This window comes from Pezoporus wallicus, unplaced genomic scaffold (assembly GCF_028554395.1).
Source record: "Pezoporus wallicus isolate ANWC-B61680 ecotype Strahan unplaced genomic scaffold, APGP_CSIRO_Pwel_v1 contig_8542, whole genome shotgun sequence".
NCBI classification, from domain to species: Eukaryota; Metazoa; Chordata; class Aves; order Psittaciformes; family Psittacidae; genus Pezoporus; species Pezoporus wallicus.
The window spans coordinates 2,758,431-2,780,822 of NW_026640148.1; the positions used below are offsets into that span (position 1 = coordinate 2,758,431).

A 22,392-nucleotide genomic window follows, 5' to 3' on the forward strand; every position below is an offset into this window, starting at 1 on the left:
TGAAATATGCCGTTGTAGCAATTAGGTCTAAATCCTGTTTCTACCAGAAGGCCTCCATTACCATATTATGATTTGATGCTCTTTCTTAGTTTGCCAGAGAATTGGTTAATAGGTGTCTGTTAACAGCAGCAAGAACTCCAAAGCTGGAATTAAAGAAGGTAAAAATAGTATAAAGGAAAAGCCTGTAGAACTGCATTTATGTTTTGCTCTTTTATTTTTCCACATTACTTGAAACAATGTTCAATAGCACTGTATCTTATTTTTTACAACAAAATAATTTCATGTATTAATTTCCTGCTTATAACTGAAAACGTCATATGACAGTCACTAAATGTCAGCACCTAAATCTTCATAATACTGTTGTTCTGTAATGCAGTCTGTAATGCAGTTTTCTTTTGTCTGGGACCATGGTTAGAGATTTCAGTCTGTTGTCAACATAGTCTCTTTCTTTTTTCTCCTTTTTTTTTTTTTTTTTTGCCAGTGCAAAATATTTTTAAGGGAGGATAAACATTTACAGTGTATTGGTAGCAAGGCTATGGTTGTAACATGAGGGAGGAGTAACATTTACAGTGTATTGGTAGCAAGGCCATGATAACATGAAACAAAGAGTGTTCATTGATGAACATTGGTTTTCATCTATTAACTAAATACAAAAGTTTTACTTTTCTCATACATGGTTTCTGTTTGCTTTATGAAACTAACAGACTCAGATGTATCAACCCCAAAACAACTATATTTTTATTTAGTGGTAGGCATTTGGGGTTTTTAAGCTTATTTTTCCAGGTGATAAATTGAACTACCTTTATCATTTTGATACATATTATAGACCTTTAAAAATTCAGATAATTCTAAACAGTTTGTTAGGGTCAGAAATTCAGATATCCATTAAGCTTCTTGAAGAAAGGTAAAAAAGTAATAAAAATCCACCCCTGAATATATTTTAATGTAAGTAAATTCTTGAACATGGTATTTTTATACAAAGATATATTTTAATCATAAATGCAGTTCTATTCTTCAATCAAATATTATGACAAATATAGGACATAAAACCATTTTATTGTAATGGTTAAAACACAACTTCTCAACCTTCTTTATAGAAAAAAAAAAAGAAACACAACCCCCCCAACCCCCAAAATAAAATAAAATTCAAAATAAAAAACAAACCCAAAACAAACAAATTCAAACCCCCCCGAACTCCAGAGGTCTGTATCCTCAGCTGTTATAAAGCAGCACAGCATCTTTGAAGTCACAGACGCTTGGCTGCTGAGAATCCAGCCCTGGAGATATAGTGCACAACAGCAGTCTGATGGAAGATGCATTTAGCCACAGGAGTTCCAAGCACTCCAGCTGAGCAGGTTCAGACAAGTGCATTTCAGCCCACCAGCATATTGCAAATGGTGTGCTGGTTATATGGATTAAACTTTTGATGACATTTTTCATAACAAGAACAGCAGAAACAATAGGAGCTTTGGAAACAAGGATAGACTATTTAAATAGATGATAGTAAAAATCTTAACACTACTAGGTAGACTAGTGTTAAATAAAAACTGTCTGCAGCTTTATAATAAATTAAAAATAACCTTTGGATTTGAGTCTGATGCAGTATCTAGGGAGAAAAGATATAATTCAATGTTTGGATATTTAGAGCTACTAGAGTGCATTTCAAAGTACTGCAGTGGTATGAAATTAAACCCTTCAACATAAATTAACAGTGATCTTTGTAAAATCATAGATTGATGGTAAGTGATTATCCTGGGTCATAGTCAGTGAAGCATTGATAGACCAGGTCAATTGAATGTGGTGTTCATTTTCTGTGGAGGCATTTTAGCATACACTGGGCATAATTTCACACTGGCACTTGTTACTGGATGAGTAATAAGTTGGGCCACAAAACTCCTTCGAAACATGAAAAACTGAAGTTATAGTTCAATAAAAATAAAGTGCTTTAAATGAGCATTTGTTGTTTACTACATTGTCTCATTTCATGGTAGACATCAAAACCAATCCAATTAAATATGACAGTGCTCTAGAGTGAGTAAAACTAAGCCTGTTACTTACTGTAGTCAGTATTTCCATGTGTTTTCTTGTCTTGATGTTAGACTTAGTTTACTATGGAATTGGAGAAGAAGCTTATAGTGCAGGTTGAACTTGCACAGATATAAAGATCACCATAAATATTATCTATGCGAATGTAAGAAGGAGGAAGGAAAAGGAGCGATCTGGAAACAGTTCATATCCAGTGTACGTAGCCAGTTTGCCTGAAATACACTGTTCAGTTTTGTAAGATAGGGAGTGTTGCTGGAAAAGTATAAAAGTCTGAGAATTTGTTCCAAGTTCATTGAGTGATAGCTGCTATAATATGGATGCTTCTTCCATGGCTTCAATCCACCTAAAAAGGGCAGGAAAGAAAGAATGATGCATATAAAATTATATGCATTACAGAGAAAATACATATTTTAAGGAAAACATTCCTATATTTAATATTTATATTAAATATATTTAATAGAAGTAATTATATTTTAATTATTTAAATATAAGTATTAAATATAAAACTTATATTTAATACTTAAATAAGTATTTTTATCTTCAAACAATACGTGTTTTAAGAAAGTAAAGCCAGAAAAGGACTGGATCTCCTATTGCAGCTCTAATGAGAAGTTACAGTTTTGTTATTAAAGCAGGGAACTGGGTACTGGAACACAAGAGTCCCAGTACAATCTTTACCAGTAATTTATTGTAAAATCACAAAGATAATACAAGTGCTGTCTTACAATAGGAAAGGTGAAACCACTGAAGTATGTTTAAAAGCAAGAAAACCCCACAACTCTCATAGACTCTCACTTCCTTCCCTGTGTGTCTTGGGGTGCTAGCATTTTTATTACTAATGTTATAATAACTTTTATTGTGTGGAAGCAGTAGCATTAGAATGGGAAATCTAAACCATTATTTGTTGATGAGGAAACTAAGAGATGGATAAATAGAACAGATAGAGAAGTTTATGTAAGTAACCATATGTGGTGAGCTTCTAGGCATAACTCTTGAGACTAAGCCTCCTCTTTACCTATACCAAGGATCAAATTCTCCTTCCTGAAGGAAATGAAAAACACCAGGTGGGTTTTTAATGTCACCCATGCCAGTCACGTGACTGGACTTAATCAGCACTCTGAAAGCTGTTTGTTTCGTCTTACGAAAGCCTTCTAAAGTGAAGGAGAGGGAAGAGCTTTTGGACCCGTGCACTGGCTTCCACTAGTGTGGAAGTCTACCCCCGTACCTTTGTGCTGAATTGTTATCCTCTGCTCGGAAGCTATAAAAGAGAGTCTGCTTGTGGTAGAGATGGAAAACTGTATCCGTATTTCCTTCCTCCTTTTCTGGGGTGATGGTGAAACCCAGCAAAGGCAAACTTTCTGTGGCAACTTTGTCCTAAAAGCAAACAAGAAGTGAACCAAAATTCAGAGAAGGCTTGTAACAGTCTGAGGGCTCTTTCTGAAAACAAATAAGGATACAACCCCTCTCTGACATGGCTGCAAAAGCAGTAGTGTGAATCTTCTGCTGGACTTGTGGCTCTTGCCTAACCAGGAGCAGTGTATGTGTGCTGCATGGACTTATCTAGCCTTGGTCCAGAATTCGAATGCTGCCTCTGAAAGTCCAGTTCTTTGTGATCATCCATATGACCATGAAGGCCAAATTAGCCATTACTTTAATCACGTTGACATAATGGTCCAGGAGGTGAACTAGAGGTTACTGAGAGTATGGGACAGGACAGCAACAGTTCTGACAGTCTGAAACCCACGTGCAGTTAGGTTCCTTTTAACCGTTTTTACTGTAAGCACAAATCATAGTCTTTTTGGTACCTTGTCATTTCCTTTCATAGCACTGGCAACTTTTTTAGAGATCTGCGCTGTCTCTGACAGCATACTGGCTTTTCCAAAATGCTGCTTTGAAATTTCTGAGCTGGTAATGCAATTAACTTGCTCCCAAGAAACATCCATTAATTTTGCTTGCCAGACACTGCTTTGTACAAGGTAAAGAAAACAATAATACTTACTCAAACTGCAGTCTAGCTGTTACTGACAGCTGCAGGTTTGGTCACTGTATTTAGCTTTTAGAAGCTAAATTGCAAACTGGGAATATAAAGTGTAATGAAGCGTCTATTGCTTTTTCCCTACTGTTGAACCAGAAATTGTCACTCTTAAGGTTAGCAGAGGTAAGAGAAATGAATTAGATACAGTTTTTGATGCTAATGGTCTTAATTGCTTATTTAAAGGGGATAATATTGTTTCATGCAACTGTCACAATGGTGATGGAAGTGTAAATAAATAATGTTTGCAAAGTATTTTGAAGGCTTAAAGTACCAAATATTGCTGCTACAGCAGTTCTTGCATTCTGTGTCTTTTGTTCAGCACAGTGAATTTTTATGCTTCTGTTTATGAAATCTGCCAGTTATCATCAGACTTTATATTATACTTCCTTGAAGTTTATTTGTTTTGCAGCTCTTCACAAAGGAGAAGAAATTAAGAAAAGGGACTGGGAGGAGACAAAATACATAAAAATAATCTAGCTAATATCCAGCCTCATTAGCTGTAAGGAAGAGCCTACAGGTCAATACACAAGGCGTTACTCTCACCTCTGCAGACTGCTTCCTATCTTTCCCTGTTGGTACTAGTAGGGCAAATATGTTCTGGTTTTAGTTGCAGAGCTACAAGTTTCTCTTCCCCACCAGAAATGGATCATAGCACCATCTATTTTCAAAATATGTGGGAGTTACTAGGTAACCAGAGAATGTGGAAGGACCTTGAAGTCTTTAGGTGTAAATATGTAGACGAAGGTTCACTCTTTATAGTAGCATAAAGAGCAAGAAGTTAAATAATGAAGAGCAGTTTGTGAGGAGGGTTGCCAAGGTCCAGCTGGACTGCTCCCTGGAGACTCAGTCTGTTAGCACCAGGGCTCAGAAGCCATGTAGTTGTGACAACTGCCATTTATACCTTTCACATTTATTTGTGCTGCCTGCAGGGAGTAAAGAAGAGAACACAGGAAACTATTTCAAGTCAGATTGCACAGTACCTCATTTGCTATGTAGGTGTAGAGGACTTTGCCTTTGATAACAAACCAGCGTTTCTTCCATTGTCTTTTGCCTCTCTTAGATCTGCTGAGGTAACCGCTGATGGTAGCTCCCTCTTCTGAGGCTGCCACCTGGAGCATCATAGGAGAAATTAGGATTTATAACAGCAAAAGCTTTTCCCCTCCCAATTATGAGTGTTTGCCTCACACCAGACAACCAGGTCTATGTCTGTTAAATCATAAGTAGACCATTAAAAATACTGAGACAGGAAAGATGCAAGCATGGTATTACAGATCCTTTTAACTGTTTAAAGATTTCTGGTTAAACTTGCTTCTTGGTAACTCTGATGGAAAATATGCAGTCAAGTTACTATTGAGTTCAGCAAGTTTACAGCTATGTTCTGAGGGGCCAAACTTGTCCTCTTTCTTAGTCCTGGTTGTTTTGGTTTTTTCTTGTTTTGTTTTTGTTTTTTTGTAGTGAAAGTACCTGCTTCCAAAAGGGGATTACAGTCTTGTAGTTGAACACTTTCAAAGATGTGGGCTTATCTAGGACATTGCAATGGTTTTACATGAGTTTACGTTAGTCACTTGACTATGACTTGGTTTCATTTGTGAAATAATATTTCTGAGAAGAGTTAACTCTCTCAGAAGTGAGATCTAAGCACTTAATGTTCTTAAAGATCCTGGTTTTGAGTAGATGGGACTATACACACACACGCAATGCAGTGTGTCGTTAGTTACAGTAGTAAACTGCAGTAGTATTGGATTTAGAAACAACATACAGAGAGTCAAAACCAGCTTTTGCAGCACTGTCAGAAGAGAAGACTGGAGCAGGGTAGGAGAAATCAGGAAGCATGTGTTTAGCAGCAGAACAGAAATGTTCCAAGACCTGGGTAAAGCAGGCTGGAAAAAGTTGTGGGGCGATGCCACTGTGAGACAGTTCCTGCTGCTAGACACATGCTGCCTCCTTGGAAACAGAGAAGCAATGCTTTAATGCCCATTCTTTCAGTATTCCATTAGTGTGTCTGTACTACATGCTTGTATCCTTGGCTCAGTTTCACCTCAGCACAAACAAACCTCAAGAAATTCCAGTGCCTGAGCTGTATAATGAGTTCAGCAAGATATTTGCCACCCTCTTCTCTTTGATACAACAACAAATACCTGCTGGTAGCTACCTAGACTATATCAAGGTGATTGGCACCTTGTTCCTGAATAGCTGGGAAAACACTATTGTGAAAAACAGAATAAAAGTAATTGTATGATGAAAGTAGACCAGGGCATGGGCTGAGACCACTGCACACAGAACAGATTATGGACAGAGCTGCTGAACTACAAGCACAGAGTTTTCTACAGTTCCTTGCCTTTCTCAGGCTGCCTGGTCCTACCTCTGTAAGAGCTGAAGGAATTTTCTTCTGTTTCTTAAAAGATGAATAATGCATATTGTGGAAGACAGAGGAGAAGGCACTGCTTGAACACCTGGATGAAGTTGGAGGGAAGCTCACACTCAGTGGCCGCTCTGCAAGGTTGAGAAAATTCAGAAAGGGAAGGGGGAAATGGATGAATTGGTACATATCGGATTAGGGCTAAGAAACACATGCTAATGCAAGTGACTAAGGAAAATGCAAATGTTACTCCATACCTAGTTTTTATCTTAGCTTTTCTTTCAAATTGCCCCTTTAAGTATGATTACCTGGGTAGATTTTGTGTCACCCTAGGTTAATGGTAATAATCTGCAGCTACTTGAATGAAGCCTGCAAGAAAGCTAACAAAACACAGCTTGTTTTCGTCTAATTTAAAATTAGCTTTAAGCAAACGGCTTTTCCATCTGTCTCTGCTCTGTAACACCTTTGCAGGATAGATTTGCTAATGGGACATTTTTTCTGTATGAACTATTCTCTTTGAGTTCTGCATGGGAGAGAGCTATCCTGGCAATCTCCATCAGTCCCACTTCTCTGAGTTCTTATCTTCATGATCTCACTTTGGCAGTGCACGCTATTTGGAAGCTCTTAGTAAAGCACAATGTTGTTTTAGCACAAATCTGAGTTATCACTTCTTGGACACACAGCGGCTTGGGGATGCTTTTTTGGCTGTTGTGACAATATCTGTTCACATGTTTGCCTAGCTAGTGATGAATTTCTTAAATCATGATAGAGAAACAAGTTCATCTGTCTCCTCCACCTTTTTATCCTTGCCAGTATAATGTGCCTACTTTTAGAGACTCTACATGAATAGCTGTGCAAGAATGTTATTTCATGTTTGGTCTCTGTTCATATATATATAACCCATGCTTCCCCTTTTATCTTTGATTTGGATGTGTATTTAAATTGGAGAAGGGATGTGTATAGTAGGACAATAATATGGAGTTACAGGTAGGCAGTAACTCTTCTGCTTTGAATTTATGCTTTCATCTGTAGACAGATCAACTCGCCATGTGGAAAGCACTTAGTGACTCTGCAGTTTACTTCAGCATTTCTTTTTGTAAAAGCTACTACATGGATGAGGACAGTGAGCAACTGTAAAGCCATTGTTTTATTTAAATGGATAATTCATTAGAAATTATGGAGAAAAGTTACCGCCTATAATTACATCACAGAATAGAACAGTTCAGTTGGAAGGAACCTCAGGGCTTCCCAAAAGTTAAAGGATGTTATTAAGGGCATTGTCCTAATGCTTCATAAATGTTGACAGGCATGGTGCATTGACCACCTCTCTAGAAAGCCTGTTCCAGTGTTTGACCACCCTCTGGGTCAAGAAATGTTTCCTCATGTCAAGTCAGGACCTCCCCTGACAAAGCTTTGAATCATTTCCATGTGTTCTGTCACTGGATGTCAGGGAAGAGAGATCAGCAGCTCTGTCTCTACCTGCTTAGGAAGCTATGGAGAGCAATGAGGTCACTCCTCAGCCTCCTTTTCTCCAAACTAGACAAACCCTGTGCCCTCAACAGCTCCTTACAGGACATAGTTTTTATTGTTGTTCTGGTTCATCAAAGGCCCTCAGAGAACCTGCCTTGCTAAAACAGTTTTAGCTGTCATGCAGCCTGCCACTCATGGGACCTCAATACACATGCCTTGTGCTTGAACAGAACATGGTAGGCAGATCCTAAAGCCTCCCCATCATACAGACAGGAAATTGTCAGTTTTGCCAAGAACGAAGGAATCTTACCTCTTTTCTTAAGTTCCCCATAGCAGCTATCACAGACTTTGGCTGCTTGATCTTTGAGGTACTTCATAGGGTACTTGTTTCTTGAACAGTTTCGGCATACAATCTGTTCCAGCAAGGAGAGATGCACATAAATATAATTTAAATGGATATATATGCAGGTACAAACAAATCCTCTGAGGTGGTTGGGAGAGGAAGATGGATAGGGGACCACGTATGACTCTCTCCTAAAAATGTGGCAATTGGGGTAAGTCTGTTGACTGGAATGTGATTGTTGTAGATGTGTGCTGTTATAAACCAAGCAGAATTGATCACTGTATTTGGCTGCACATCATTGCTGTACACCTCTTCCCAGGAACTTACACCTTCCGTACTAGTGAATCACAGAAAGACCACTTTAATATTACTTCTGGTTTCATAGGTTTGTTAATAATATTTGTGGTTTTAAGCAAGGTTGCACATTCCCGCTGTCCCTATGTAGGTACAGGTTAATTTTTCTCTGTGGAATTAGAAAAAAGATTAAAAAAATACAGCCATGGCTTAAAACAGGACTGCGGGTTTATGTGTAGGAACAAAACCCTAAGAGTCAGTGATAAAGGGACAAAACCAAGAAAGCTTATAGATCCTCTTGGCTTCAGAACAAAAGGCAGTAGCTCTTCAATGGAGCATAAAGGAAACTTCTCTTTGGTCACTGATCAAACCATGCTCAGCTGCTGAGTTTTTTCACTCTCCTTGGAAGAGAATTTTACTAGCTGCTATTAGGGCCAGGACATGGACTAGATATGCTACTGCTCTGGTCCAGAATAGAGCTTATATTTGTAGTGTGTTGCTTCACTGTCTTGAGCTAGCTAAGATATAATGGCTGGACTTGGCAGCCTTCAACTACTGGCCTTTAGGGGTTAATTTGACCCTCAAAGGAAGGTTACTGTTGTTCCTACTAAAGTCATTGGGAACCTAATTTAGCAAAGCACTAACAAGTTCTGTGAGAAAGCAAATTCTGGTCTTGATGTTGCTACAAGTTTGCAGCAGTTACAGAACGGCAGCCAGTGTCCTAGAGGTGTGCATAAAGCCTCCTTGAGAAGCTTGTACAGCTCTTACCTTCCCACATGCATGGCAGTGATGTCGTCTCAAAGTGAGGGTAAAGTCGCAGCCACAGTTCATGCACATCATGACATGGGACACAGGTACCAGAGTGGGAGGCCTTTCACCCAAGGGTATTCCAAGCCTTTCCCTTAGCTTAAAATCAAACAAGAACAAATGAAGCATCTACACTTACAAAGTCCACATAGTCAACCCTGCTCCATCACATGCAATTCTCTCATTTTCGTCTACCTTTAGCTGCTAAGATCCCTAAATTTTCTAATTCCTAATGCACCTTGTAAGTGAGAGCTGCTTCAGCACTGAAAGAGTGTGGCCAGTCAGTTCATGGTGCTGTATAGCCAGAGTCACAAAAGGTAAAAATCCACATAAATCTATTACTGGCCAGGCACTGGCACTTCCACATCAGACAAGGATCTGAGTCATTGTTTATACAAATGCCAGGTAAGAATGTGAGTTAAAGCCACCTTTTTATTAGCAGCTTTTGAAGTAATATCCGTAAAAAGCTCTCAGCTTTCAGTCAGAAAGGGCCTTTGAAGGTCATTTAGTCCAAGCACCCCTTTCAGGCGGGGCCACCTAGAGCCAGTTGGCCATGACCATATCTAGCACTTTTGAATATCTCCAAGGATGGAGACTCCACAATCTCCCTGGGGAACCTGTGCCAACCCTCAGTCACCTTTGGAGTGAAAAACTGTATCCTGACGTTTAAGGGAACGTCCTTTCACTTCAGGCCCATTGCCTCTAGTCCTGTCACTGGGCACCACTGAGAAGAGCCTGACTCCATCTTCTTTGTAGCCTCACTTCAGGTATCTGTACACATTGATGTGATCCCCCTGAACCTTCCCTTCTCCAGGCTGAACAGCCCCAGCTCTCAGCCTTTCCTCAAGATGGCTGATGAAGAGATGCTTCATTCCCTTAATCATCTCTCTGACCCTTTGTTGAATTCTTTCCAAGGTTTCCATGTCTCTCTCACACTGAGAAGCTCACCACTGAATGTAGTACTCCAGCTGTGGTCTCGTCAGCACTCTTTTTAACTTAGTTAATTTTATTTAGTAAAACTGGGGTTCTACATAACCTAAAATAGCATTTTTACTATTTGTCAGATGCATTTTTAGTGTTCTTTACTGGGAGTAGTACAACTGAAATTGATGACAGTCATATATATGAATTGTGCTGGTGCAATTAGACTGTTGCTGGTGGGTTTTGGAGTGGCTACTGTGTGTATGACGTTAGTGTAACTACTGAGTAGGTTTGTTTTCTTAAAATTTAAAAAGTTTATAGGCATTTTTAGTTCATCCAAACTAATTACCTTTAGGACAAAATAATCTTCCTCCAAAACTCCTATTTAAGGAAAGCCCACAGAGTATAGAGTGCAATTAACATGTCACTGGTGACCCATGAGTGTTGTTTAAGTCTGGCATACTGGTCTAAATGAAGTTATTAAGAACATCTTGCCACTAGGAACTCTGCATTTTATAACCCTCCTCCTTTCCTCTCTCTTTCTCATCCCTCTTTGCCTTTCCAGCATTGAAAGACTTAGCCTCCTTTTACCTCCACGCTGCTGTGAAAAGTGGAAGCGTTGTGAGCTTTGTAGTCATCTGGGATGTGTCTGCTTATGCAGCTGTACCAGTCATCCCTTTCCGAGCAAGAGCTGTGGAATGAAATACAGCAGACCAGTCAATGCTATGCACAGCAGGGACTGAAACAGGGAGTTTTTGGATCAGAGGAGAAAAGTTTTGCTTTATGAATGTTTGTTTTCCCTCACTACTGCATTTAACTGGTCATTTTCTGACCAGAAACAAAATTGACTGTTTGACACATTCAGCAGAATGATTAGTGTAGACCCATGGTTAGGACTGTCACTGAGAAGGAACTAAATGCCCAGATTTTTTTTTCCAAGTAGTCTCTGACTTTACTATAAGCTGCTCAATCCTGGATCACATAGGATGACATGAAATGTCTTTTTTTTTTTTATTTTTACAATGTCTGCCCTAGATTTTAGACACTCAAGGCATGTATTGTTGGCATGGGTTGCTCAAAGTAAGCATGTTTATGCTCATCTCTACAGTGGGATGCTCAGATGATATTCATGTTGGGAAATACAGAAGTTATGGTGGAGATGTGAATGCTTTCATTTTCCTCTGGCTCCATCACAGACAATCTCCAGTCTCGTGACAAGAGGCCAGGACAACAATTTGGGGAGGGAGTTCTGCACTCTCCCTCTGCTGTTCTGCATGGAGGCCAGTAGTTCTCCAGACTGGCCCCTAGATGCCCCCTTTGCACAAGGCAAAACAAGTGATCACATTGTACTTCCATATCAATCCAGCTGTCCCCCAAAAAAGAAGCAGGGCTCTTACGGTGCCTGTTACTTCCCAGATGCTTTTGTTCTGTTACAGCCATAAGCTGTCCTGCTTGCATTAGCTGTTTTTCCTGCTGTGACTTCAAACTGCATGCTTCCTGTCCACCTGATACTGTGCACTTTAGCTGTTCCCAGCATCAGTCACGGAGGCAATGCAATTCAGCATGGTCTCCCCACCCTAAGCCATGCCAGCCACTCACATTAAAGCTACCTACTAGACTTTGTTGTAAAAATGAGCAGTGGCATAATTGCCAGCTGCTGTTCAGCTGGGATTTCCTCACACTGTCCTCATGAAGGCACCAAACCAGACATCTGAGAACAATTTGCCTGTTGTGGTCTTAAAAAAAAACGGGGGATGGGGGTGGGGACATGTGACACAAAAAAAGAGAGGAAATGCCAGATTTATCGAGGATCTCTGACTCAGCATACCTCTGTACTTCGAGCATAAGCCCTTGTCTGAAAAACACCAGCCTCTGTAAATTTCAAGGAGCCTGGAACAGAAACTGAGCCAGTGTAACTACTGCATATAGGCTAACCTCTGCAAGCCACAACCCTGTGTTACAGGAGATCATCCCTGGCAAGAGCCACACTACTAGTCAGTCGTCTTTACTGCCAAAAGTCCTGTCAAATTACCCTTTCTAAGAAGTCTGAAGATGTCTCTATTTTCTAGACAAATCGTGTTTGCAGCCTGGAAAACACTAAAAGAAGTTTTGGCTTTAACCTTTTTCTTGCTGATTCCTTTTTGGAAATTCTCTTCACTTGAGAATGAAGGTACGATTTACAGAATAGGATTTAAAAACCCTAAAGGAAATCATGGCCAATATAGTGCTGTAAATTAAAACCTCTTTGGGAAAGACAGGTAAAAGGGACAATCTGGTATTAAATGTCTGATACCTAACTGGCCCCTTTAGCCTCTTCTCCACTTCCTTAAACATCTCTAGGCATAGGTTATTAGTGTCTAAATGTGGGAATAACACCTGTCTGCTGGTGAGTAAGATAAATTATCTCAATTGACACCAGCCAGCCTGTTCTTAATCAGCTATTTCTCTGCTTGCATGAAGGCTCAAAGGGATTTTTACTTAACCTCTGATGCTCAGAGAAGCTCAGACCTTGATTCACCATTGCAACATTGGTTCCTTCTGTGATTTTTGGGCTGCATCTTTTGTGCTGAGCTATCATATCTCTGTTGGCTCATATATTCTTCCTTAAGCAAATAGAGGGTCAAATTGTCATTGCAGTCTCCTGAACAGTAGGAGACATCCATGGAACACAGAAACCGGACTGGGATGGGATTTTGTTGCCATGATATCACTGTCATTCTGTTCCTTTTGATGAGTGTAGCAGGCCAAGAATGTTGTGCAGTGGGGTTAGGAAGAGCATGCTGTCCCACTGGTGTCTCACCAGTGCTGCCAGCCAGTACAGAAAGAGAGGAAAAAAATGTTCTTGGGTGACTTTTACAGCAGTTTGGTCCCAGAATGAGCAGTACAAGGAAGGGAAAGGGGCTCTATCTGCTCTGGTAAGAGCCAGTCTCTGTCTGGCTCTTATCAGAAGGGCAGCCTTAGTCTCAGGCCCTGATTCTGTCTGCTACCAAAGAAACACAGCTCATAGTGGCCCTTGGCCTAAACATGCTTTGTTTAGGCTTACTAAGCAGAGACTTGATATGAGTACAGAAGGCCAAGAAACAACATAACACTTCAAGCAGAACATTCCAAGCTTCTCACTAGGGATGCCAACCTCAGCCGTCCTGAATAAATGGAACATGCAGCAGTTATTTCCCTTCTCCAGTACAGAAGGATTGTACATATCCTCCTTTTGTAACTGACAGCAGGTACTTCAGAAGTCCTGTGTATGTTCTGAGGGGTTTGATGAGCATGCAGCTCTAAGAAAATCTCAGACATCTTCTCGTTTGCTGGTTATAAAAGGAAATGAATACAAAGGCTTTGTCAGGTATCTGAGCACTGCCCACAGGTGGCAAGTGCTCTGGGAAACCTGAGAGCTCCAAATTCTGATTCTGAGTAATAAGTACTCTCCCTGCCTTTCTATTGCACTGTGTAATTCAGGGAAGTCTGTTGTGGTTCCAGCCATGCTGTAACTGGAGACTGATGGTGGAAAAGTCAGTACTTAAAAGCAGTGAAGACTTAATTTTAGTATCACTGCTAGTATTTTATAGTGAACTACACCTGAAAATCAAGTCAACCACCCTTCTGCTATAGCTTTAAGTAAATTGGCATGATAATTTTGAGCTAGAAGCATGAAAAAATACAGTACACTGCTATATTCCAATCAGAAGCCGACCTACAATTTCTTTCTGACATTAGCTTATGATTCCTGGCCAGGGATCCCGACTCCCAGTTGCAATCAGTATGGGCACTACACAAACTCATTAGTGGAATTCCTTTTGAGGAACCCATGAGGTTGCCAGTAAGGTTAAGTTTGGCTTTGTCATTGAAGCACAATTAAATGCTTTTATATCTGTTGCATGGTATTACTTAATAACTGTTTTTACCAGCAGTTTTGCAACCCTAGTGATACGAGGTAACAACCTTATAAAAAGGAGATAAAACGTACTCTCAATGTCACAGGGGAAAAGTGTGAAAGATAATGGAAAGCACTTGGGCTTCTTAGTAACAGACTTTCTTCTCTTTCCTTTAAGATGTTCTGAAGACCCAACTGCTAGTCTTTAGTCAGTAGATGAATTGAATTAGTTATAGTTTATGGGCTTTTTTGCATTTATAACGAATACCTTCATGGCATAATCACGCACTCATCCATTGTTTGTCACAACAGCACAGACTGAAACTGAGTCAAAAAAGAATGAGGCACTAGTTAAGTCTTAGGTGTTGGTTAGACTAATGTAGAGAGACAGCTCTAGAATGTAACGTGCTCTGCCATGACTGTCTGGGAGCAGTACCTTGCGGACAGGGTCAGGCAGTATTCATCACATTCAATCTTCAGGACGTTTTGGGCTTTTTCTGTCACTAGACGGCTGACCTAGAAACAAATGCCATGAACATGAGTGTGTACATGAGTTAAACTGTCTATAAGCAGTACACCATAGGAGTCTCAGTGCATATGGATTTATGATATCCCAGCCATCTGTTTAATATTTCAATGCAAAGAGATGGGCAGGTAGGGTTTTCTGTCTTGCATTGCTGGAGTAATGAGGAATGCTCTCTACTTCAGTATGGTGGTGGTGCTAAAGGAAAAAATAAATCATTTAATCCAGCTAGAAAAGTAAAGTACCAACGAAGGTTCAATTTTAATGCAACAAGCTTAGGAGAGGTTTAGTCTGACTGACAAGTGTCAGAGCATTTTGGGCAAAAGTTTTGGCTGTTCTTGGAATGAATGGAGATAACTTTCTTCATGACATGCAGGCATTATACACTGAAGCACTGCAGTGAATGCCAGTCTGCCACAAGGCTCTGCAAGAGCAAAACAAACCCTTAAAGCTACAGCTCAGCTAAAACCTTCTCCCTGCCATGTAGTGTATTAGTTGCCTACTAATAGCAACAGCCGCTTAAGAGAAACACAGCTTCATGGTACTAGTGGTACTAGCCAATGAATGCTTAGGGAGTGTAAAACCAGCACAATTGTGTCCAGTTTCTGTAATATGCAATTTAGACATTTCCTGAAGAAGAGACTGTGTTTATGTCATTGCATGTAATAGCTCCCATTGCACCCTTTCCCCCATAAAGTTGGCTAATCATTTTTTGAACCCATTAATGCTTTTGGTGAAACCGGTTGAAGGACACATGAAAACCAAGCATATGAAAGCTTATGTAAATTTCGAGTGGCAGGAGTTTAAAACCAGGCGGACTAAGCCCTAATGAATCTCTTGTAGGGAACAGCCATGCATTGGCTGGAGACATGAAGATAGGAATGGACAAAATGGGATAATAAATCTTTTCTCTCTCCAGTTTCATGATCAGATGGTAAATCTGATTTTAGCTTGCCTTATTTATGCAGCCTGTCATACTATTATGGCCGTCGTACTAAGTCACAGCCTTATGGCTAATCTTTTATATGTTTGCTTTATATTATTTTTCCTTCTATCTATCTGCAGTAAGAGGCAAGGGAATCCCCTGATAACAGGTCTATCCTTTCTTTCCTTTTGCTGGATATGAGACATAAACCAGCAAAGCATTAGCAGCCCACTACACAACTTTAATTCCAGCCTGTAATACAGATGAGGCATTACCTTCATGCCTGACACAGCGAAGGTCTTTTTCAGTCTGTATTTGCCATCCTTCTGGGGATATGTGTACAGCAGAACATCATTCATCTATATGAAGAAAAAGACAAAATCCGTAATTTGCAATATGGCTTGCAGGCCTGTGCATTACTCTTGCGAGGGATACCCAGAGCAAGTAGTAACTTAATTAACTGCTAGGACTGTTACTAAAGACAGGCCTAAGCTGCAGAGCTTAGCTCAAGACCTGCATTTCCACAAAACTCTGGGGAGTCTGCATCGAGGACTTGACTTCTTCCCATTTTTGACTGTCACTATTGGCTAAACAAGTAGATAATCAGCTCTTTTTTATTCATCTTGGGTGAAACAGCTGCTTGTTTTCAGCGCAGTGCCACGTCCAAGCTGCAAAGGCAGGCTCTGCATTTACTACCAGGCAATACCAACTAACTGCCCAGGATGCTGCAGCTCTGGCTCTCTTGAGGTGTGTCCCCCTGTCTCCCCCCCTTGAAAGGTGAAGAGGAGGTGAGGCAAAAAGGAAGTGGAAGTGAGGAGAGGTTCTGCAGTCTGGAGGACTGATTTAAGGAGGAATGGTTTGTGTATTTTGAAATCAGTAACTGTACTTCACTGCTGGCAAAACTTTTCTATACCTCTGAGAGCTCTGCTGAGTCTGTGGGCTGCAGCAGAGACCATGGAAGGGCAAAAATGAGAAACTTTATTTCATTTTATGTGGGGAAAAAAATCTGTATCTTAACATCCCAAATATTTACATAATTCTCACAACTCCTTGCAGAATGCATGTTTTTCAAACAGCTTCATACTAAATGGGATAAGTTCTTCTTTGCTGTCTGCCTAACTTTATCAGTTAGACGTTACTGCAGCCTTTCACCTTTGTGCCAAAAATATATGAGGCCAGGTTGGATGAGGCTTGAAGCAAGCTGCTCTAGTGGAAGGTGTCCCTGCCCATGGCAAGGGGCTGGAGCTGGATGAACTTTAAGGTCCCTTCCAACCCGAACCAGTGTGTGGTTCTATGAAACAGCAGAACTGGACCTTGTAGGTCTTTGCTGGCCTCTCTTCCCCTTACTACTAGCAGGAATAGCAGTATCAGTGAACCATAACATTGCCAAAGTAATGCTTGTGTGTATGCATTCTCTGCTTTCCTTGAACGGACAGGTCATGTTCTCTTGTTGTCTTTCCCAGGCCTCACAACAGTATCAATATGCATAGACTCAGTCAGCCCCCTGATCACTGTACTGGGATTCTATGAGCAAAGATGTGCAAGGCAGTGTAAAACCAAGGCACAGGTAATACTTTGTGATGCCAGAGACAAGGCATCTTAAGTGCAGAAATTCTCAAAAAATTAAGAAGTATATGAAAACCAGCTTCATTTGGATTCCACTGTGACAGACATTTAAATACAGCCAATTGGGTGCTAATACTATATTTTTGAATTAAAGCTGTGAAGAGAGATGCAGAGAAGAGAGAAGACAGCAATAATAGAGAGCAGTGCAAGTTTTCTAACCTGCAGTGTCCAAATTTCTTGATCCCAACAAGCTTATCTATGCCATGCTGAACTGCTGGCATCCATATGTAATGCACTCTCTGTCTAAAAGCTTCTACCACATGTTTGTCTTTTCTGAATGTTTTAAAGGGTAATTCATTATGAACCCTGTGGTGTTCTATTCAAGTCTGTGTTAAAACATCCCCCGAGTGTCAGCGAAGCAGCCTGAATGTGTGCTGGGGCTGCATTTTCCAAACTCTTACTCCAAAGCCTCCTGTATTCCAGCCCCGCCAGTTAGAGCACTAAACAGTCTCCCATTTGATAGCAGCTTCCTGCACTCCACTAGCAACACAAGCAGCCTTTGTAGAGAAATTCTTGGGAGGGTGAGATAAGAGACAGTGTCTGAGTTGCTAAGGCCCGTGGTTGGGGGGTAGTTAGGGAGCCTGCCAGTGTCAGCAGCCCATACTGTGCTGCAAAGAGGCCCCAGCATCCTTGTAAACAGAGACTGGACTCAGGAAACAGGCACACAGCAAACATCCTGCCAGGAAGCACCAGATTCAACAATACCAGCAGCGTGGACAAAACAGCCAGCTCAAGTAACCTTGTGATACACACAACATACACCCACAGAAACATATGCACATCAAAAGCCCCTAAATGTGTGTCCTACACACTCATGCCTATATGGGCTTTGCACAGACATAGATCGCTCCTTATGAGCATATATTAGAACACAAGCACACACACAGCATCAAAGCACACCCTGAACACACAGGCCAAGTAGGAGTCTGGGACACAGCCAATTTTTGTGGCATATTCCAGCTACAACTTTAGTTTGGTGTGCTCTTCTCCTGGATGTGTCAGGGTTAAATTCTCAGGGTTATCCTTCAGTGTATGCTTCTCCACTGAAATTCTCTCCAGGTCCTGAGCTTGATTTAGCTTCAGTCAGAGGAAGTTCACTGCTAAGAACTTCAGGAAATGCTGTTTATGTAAAAATGTAGCTTGGATAGCCAAGGCAAATCCACTTATTTCACCCAAAGCTACACCAGCCGCCACCTGTGCAAGTGTTTCGCGCGAGCTCTGTGAGTGGCAGCTCACATGTGAAGAATCAAAAATAAATAAGCCAGTTCTGAAAGAGGCTTTTTTATTACTACATTGGGACAAATTCCCACCAGGGATCTGCCAGTGGCTGCAAAGGGTTATCGTACGGTCCTTAGAAGAAAAGGGCTTTAAGTAAATGTGGGGCTTAAGAGACGGTGTTTAGGAGATTATTCTAGTCTTTGGGGTTTATGGTTTTGGGTTTTTTAATCACACAGTCTCCCCAGGCATCAGGACCAAGACAGAGCGTTGGCTGGGCTAGATGCACTGCCAGAAGGAAGGGTTTGTTTATGCAGGCCTTGGCTGTTACAAAATGTGTTGGCAGTGATTAGTAGAGCCTTAAGACTGATGCAGTAAAGATACTACATGTCAAGATGAAAACACGTTGCCGTAACTACGCAATAGTTGTCTTAATGTATCCACATTATAGCATGCATGAGTGGTAGCGGCTTGAGTGGTGGTGGTACAGCAGATAATCCACAGCATTAGCAGTGACAAGCAGATAATGCAAAACCAATATTCCACAGTGACTGGCTTTCCTGCAATTTTGCCATACCCCTGAGGAGCTTCAAGGGAGGGGAGACTGAGTAAAAAAATCATTGAACCTAAGCGCAGGTATTTGCCAATAAGTTTGCAGCTGTTTCCAAGCTCAAATCACCCCCGCCACAACAGGAGGCCTAACACAGGAAGCCTGAAGTGGTTGCAACTTTTATGTGTTAAAGCAGGAAAGAAGCCAGCTCTGTGTGCCCCTTGTTCTTGAAAGTGGCTACTAGGGTTTAGTCTAGCTTCACCACTTACTTTGCATGACAGCATGTTTTGCCACAGCTTGCCTTTCTGACTGAAAGAAAGACGGAAACGCTGTTTCTGAATACTGAGAGCATCTATCAGCAACAGGGCACTGGCTACTGTAATGTCTTCAGCTGCCAAGAGACACTTCTCTCTTTGCAGTTAACATCTGTGTTTGAGCAGCTGAATCTCCCCAGGAATCAAAAATAGTTTCTAATCTAGAAAGTGCCAGAAACTCACTTCTGTGCTGTCTTTGTTCCTGTAATACAGCCTCTTGTAACCTTTAAGCTGGTAGAACCATTCTGGACTACTTGAAACGTATCTCAGTTTATCCCAAGTTTAAATGAATTTCATCTCAATGTGTTTTACCAACCAGATATCTGATCTCCCTTTAAAAATTCTCTATATTGGTTACAATAACTAGGTTTCTGACATTTCAGTATTTGCCATAGGTAGTGGATTATGATGGCAGTTACAAACTCACCAGGAGACAAAATGGTAACAACTTTGAATTTGGTCCCAGCTTTAGCCACAGCTTCAGGATATTTTTCCTAATACTAGAAGAGGCAAGTGTTTGAGAAGAGAGATCAGCAAGGAAGCAAGTACCATCTGTTAGGAAGTACTCATCAGTAGGCTTCAGAGTTACTACTGCTGAGATCACTATTTCTTAAAACTAGCTCCTGGAGATTCTGGAATGGCCACTTTCCCTACAGCCCTGTTAGCCACAAAAAACTGACTCAGCACATCTCTGCTGGTGGTTAAATGACTTGCAGCATGAAAGTCTTCTGCCAGGGTTCAGGGCTGCACATAAGTGCAGGAAAAAATACGAGACAGTAAAAATGTAAAAGCAGTCTTACCAAGAACAAGTGCCGAGGGTGTCTGTGTTTGCCAGAGACTTTCATCAGTGTTCCTTCTTTAACAAAGATCTGAAGGAGAAAACAGCAGACTGTAATCCTGAGACTTCTCATTCTGAATCTTACTGAGAAAAGAAAATATTCCTCCTGGGGAAAAGTACTCTCACTGCTTTCATCAGCACAGGAAGAGGTAAATAGTTCAACACTTGCTTCTAGCCTTACTCGTCTTTGCCTGGGTTAGCCCTTCTGCTCTTCACGGCTTGCGCATGTATCAGTACTGAGTTGGACAGAAACACACTTGTGTCAGCCCACTGCTTCTTCACTGTGGACAGTGCTCAGAGGTGACTGTCACAGATTGCAAAGCTGACATATAATGAGCTTCAAAAAATAACTCTTGTCCTTTAAAATCCACTAAAATAGACCAAAAAGAAAGCCTGAGACCTTGGGTTTCAACACACTACATGCCTGCCAACATAGTCTGTACATACTTGCAAACACAATACTTTGTTAGTCCACACTTTTACTATGTATGTAGACAGGACTATGTATGTAAGCAGCTAAACCAACATACTATAACTTGATTGCAGTAACATTTGAAAAGGTGTAGAATAACTGAACTACATCAGTGGATTAACAGCCGTCTCCTCTTTTTGGATGGAGAACAGAATCTGGCGTAGTTTTTCACTCTACAAGAGTTTACAGTCAGAGAGACCAATCCTGCAAATTCTGTATGCTGGGCTTTGCAGAATTTGTTTAAGCATTACCTGGCTAGGACAGGTGAAAATACTGATGTCAGAGAAAAAAAACCAGAGGTTGACTGCAGTATTTGGCTGATGAGGATTCTTATACTCTGAGTATACATGCCTTGAAAATCGCTTCATGACTTTTGCTAAAGATATTGGTGGACTGAAGGGAAAGTCAGAGTTGCAGAACTCAAGAAAGAAGTCTCCTGAAGTGTAGAGGCAGGCTGGAGCTGAGGAGACAACGGGTTTAAAAGCCAGGAGAAGAAATGTGCATTTGATGTGGATGGCAAGATGGAGATATGCACTCTCCCATGCTTACGTTCATGTGTGGCTTCTAAACAATGTCTTGCATTAAGAGCACCACTGGGGAATGGGGGGAATAAAAATTTTAAAACAAGTAATTTCCCCTGATTTAAGGCTCTTACCCAGCCAAGTAAAACTCCAAGTCTTTCCAGGCTGCAAGAGATTCCTGCTCATGTTGCAACCTTTTAACAGAAGTATATAGGGAGAAAAACAGCAGCTCCATCAAAACACACTACTCATGGGGTGGCTGAGGACAACTGGAGTGGAAAGTGAAATGCTGCTCTGTGTGAAGGCAGGGCCAATACATGTCTTTCCCAGCCTAAGGCTCTCAGCACACCTCTGTACACTGCCAGAGTGATGGCTTTTTACACAAAGCAGAGCTCTGACCCTTATCACAGTAGCTCATTAAACAATACTTCTAGATGTCTGAAATCTGGCCTTCCACACACCAGAAATACAGCTGGCTGTAAACAATGCCCTTTTCAGCATAGGTCTGCCTGCAGCACTCACCCTTCCTGGCTGGAGGAGACCGCTCTGCCCTCTCACACTGTGCTCAATGTGTATCAGCTTCTGCAAGTTTTCCTGGGGAGGAGAGAAAGAGTGCTTAGAAAACAGCATGGTGGCAACCCTTCCCTCACCCCTCCTTACCACTTCATTTCCCTGAAAATGGTATTACAGAATTCAGTTTCAGTGAGAACTGAGCCCAGGGGTTTTATGCCCAGAAAGTCTTCTTCCAGCCTTACAGATTTTATAAAACCTCATTACCTGCAGTCACATCTGCTGTGGTCTTTGACAGTCCTGTTACCTCTGATACCTCAGTTCACCTTCCAAATGGCCTGCTAGCTCCATACTGTGTTTATACATTGGCCTCTTTGCTGACTTTGTTGCTCTGGGAACTAATAAGCTGGAAGCAGGGACTAAGTATGATATCCACTCCAAAGGCCTGTGCATTAGTGGCATGACACAGATAACCCAGAGATTTATATTCTGTGATAAGGGATTAATGGTTTTGCAATACAGGATTTAGAAGGTTAACTAGTAAGCAGATTTGCCCTGGACTTCAGGTGATACAACTAATGTACCTATCGCAGCTTGCTTTTCCCAGCATGTCTGAAGTGCCTCAGTATGTTACTGCCCTGGTGAAATATAACACTTCTTTAGCATGATGCTAAGTTTAGTTCTTAATCAGTAACCATATATCAAGCAGATGGAAACACCTACAAGCCTTGAACAGCACAAGACTGCAT

General features: G+C 41.1%; 1 protein-coding gene across 3 annotated transcripts in view; it reads right to left on the reverse strand.

The window, feature by feature from the left end:
• Nucleotides 1–1,421: 1,421 nt before the first annotated feature.
• FGD5 (FYVE, RhoGEF and PH domain containing 5) overlaps nt 1,422–22,392 on the reverse strand; it is a 90,517-nt gene continuing 69,546 nt past the window's right edge. For all 3 annotated transcript variants that reach the window (XM_057417492.1, XM_057417490.1, XM_057417493.1), the window contains exons 11-21: nt 21,656–21,727; nt 20,103–20,171; nt 15,873–15,956; nt 14,586–14,665; nt 10,867–10,966; nt 9,316–9,453; nt 8,221–8,323; nt 6,444–6,574; nt 5,062–5,190; nt 3,272–3,420; nt 1,422–2,389 (exon numbers count right to left, since the gene is read on the reverse strand). In XM_057417492.1, coding sequence (XP_057273475.1) covers nt 2,353–2,389; nt 3,272–3,420; nt 5,062–5,190; nt 6,444–6,574; nt 8,221–8,323; nt 9,316–9,453; nt 10,867–10,966; nt 14,586–14,665; nt 15,873–15,956; nt 20,103–20,171; nt 21,656–21,727 — 1,092 coding nt within the window. In that variant the 3' untranslated portion in view covers nt 1,422–2,352. The remainder of the gene's footprint in view (nt 2,390–3,271; nt 3,421–5,061; nt 5,191–6,443; nt 6,575–8,220; nt 8,324–9,315; nt 9,454–10,866; nt 10,967–14,585; nt 14,666–15,872; nt 15,957–20,102; nt 20,172–21,655; nt 21,728–22,392) is intronic.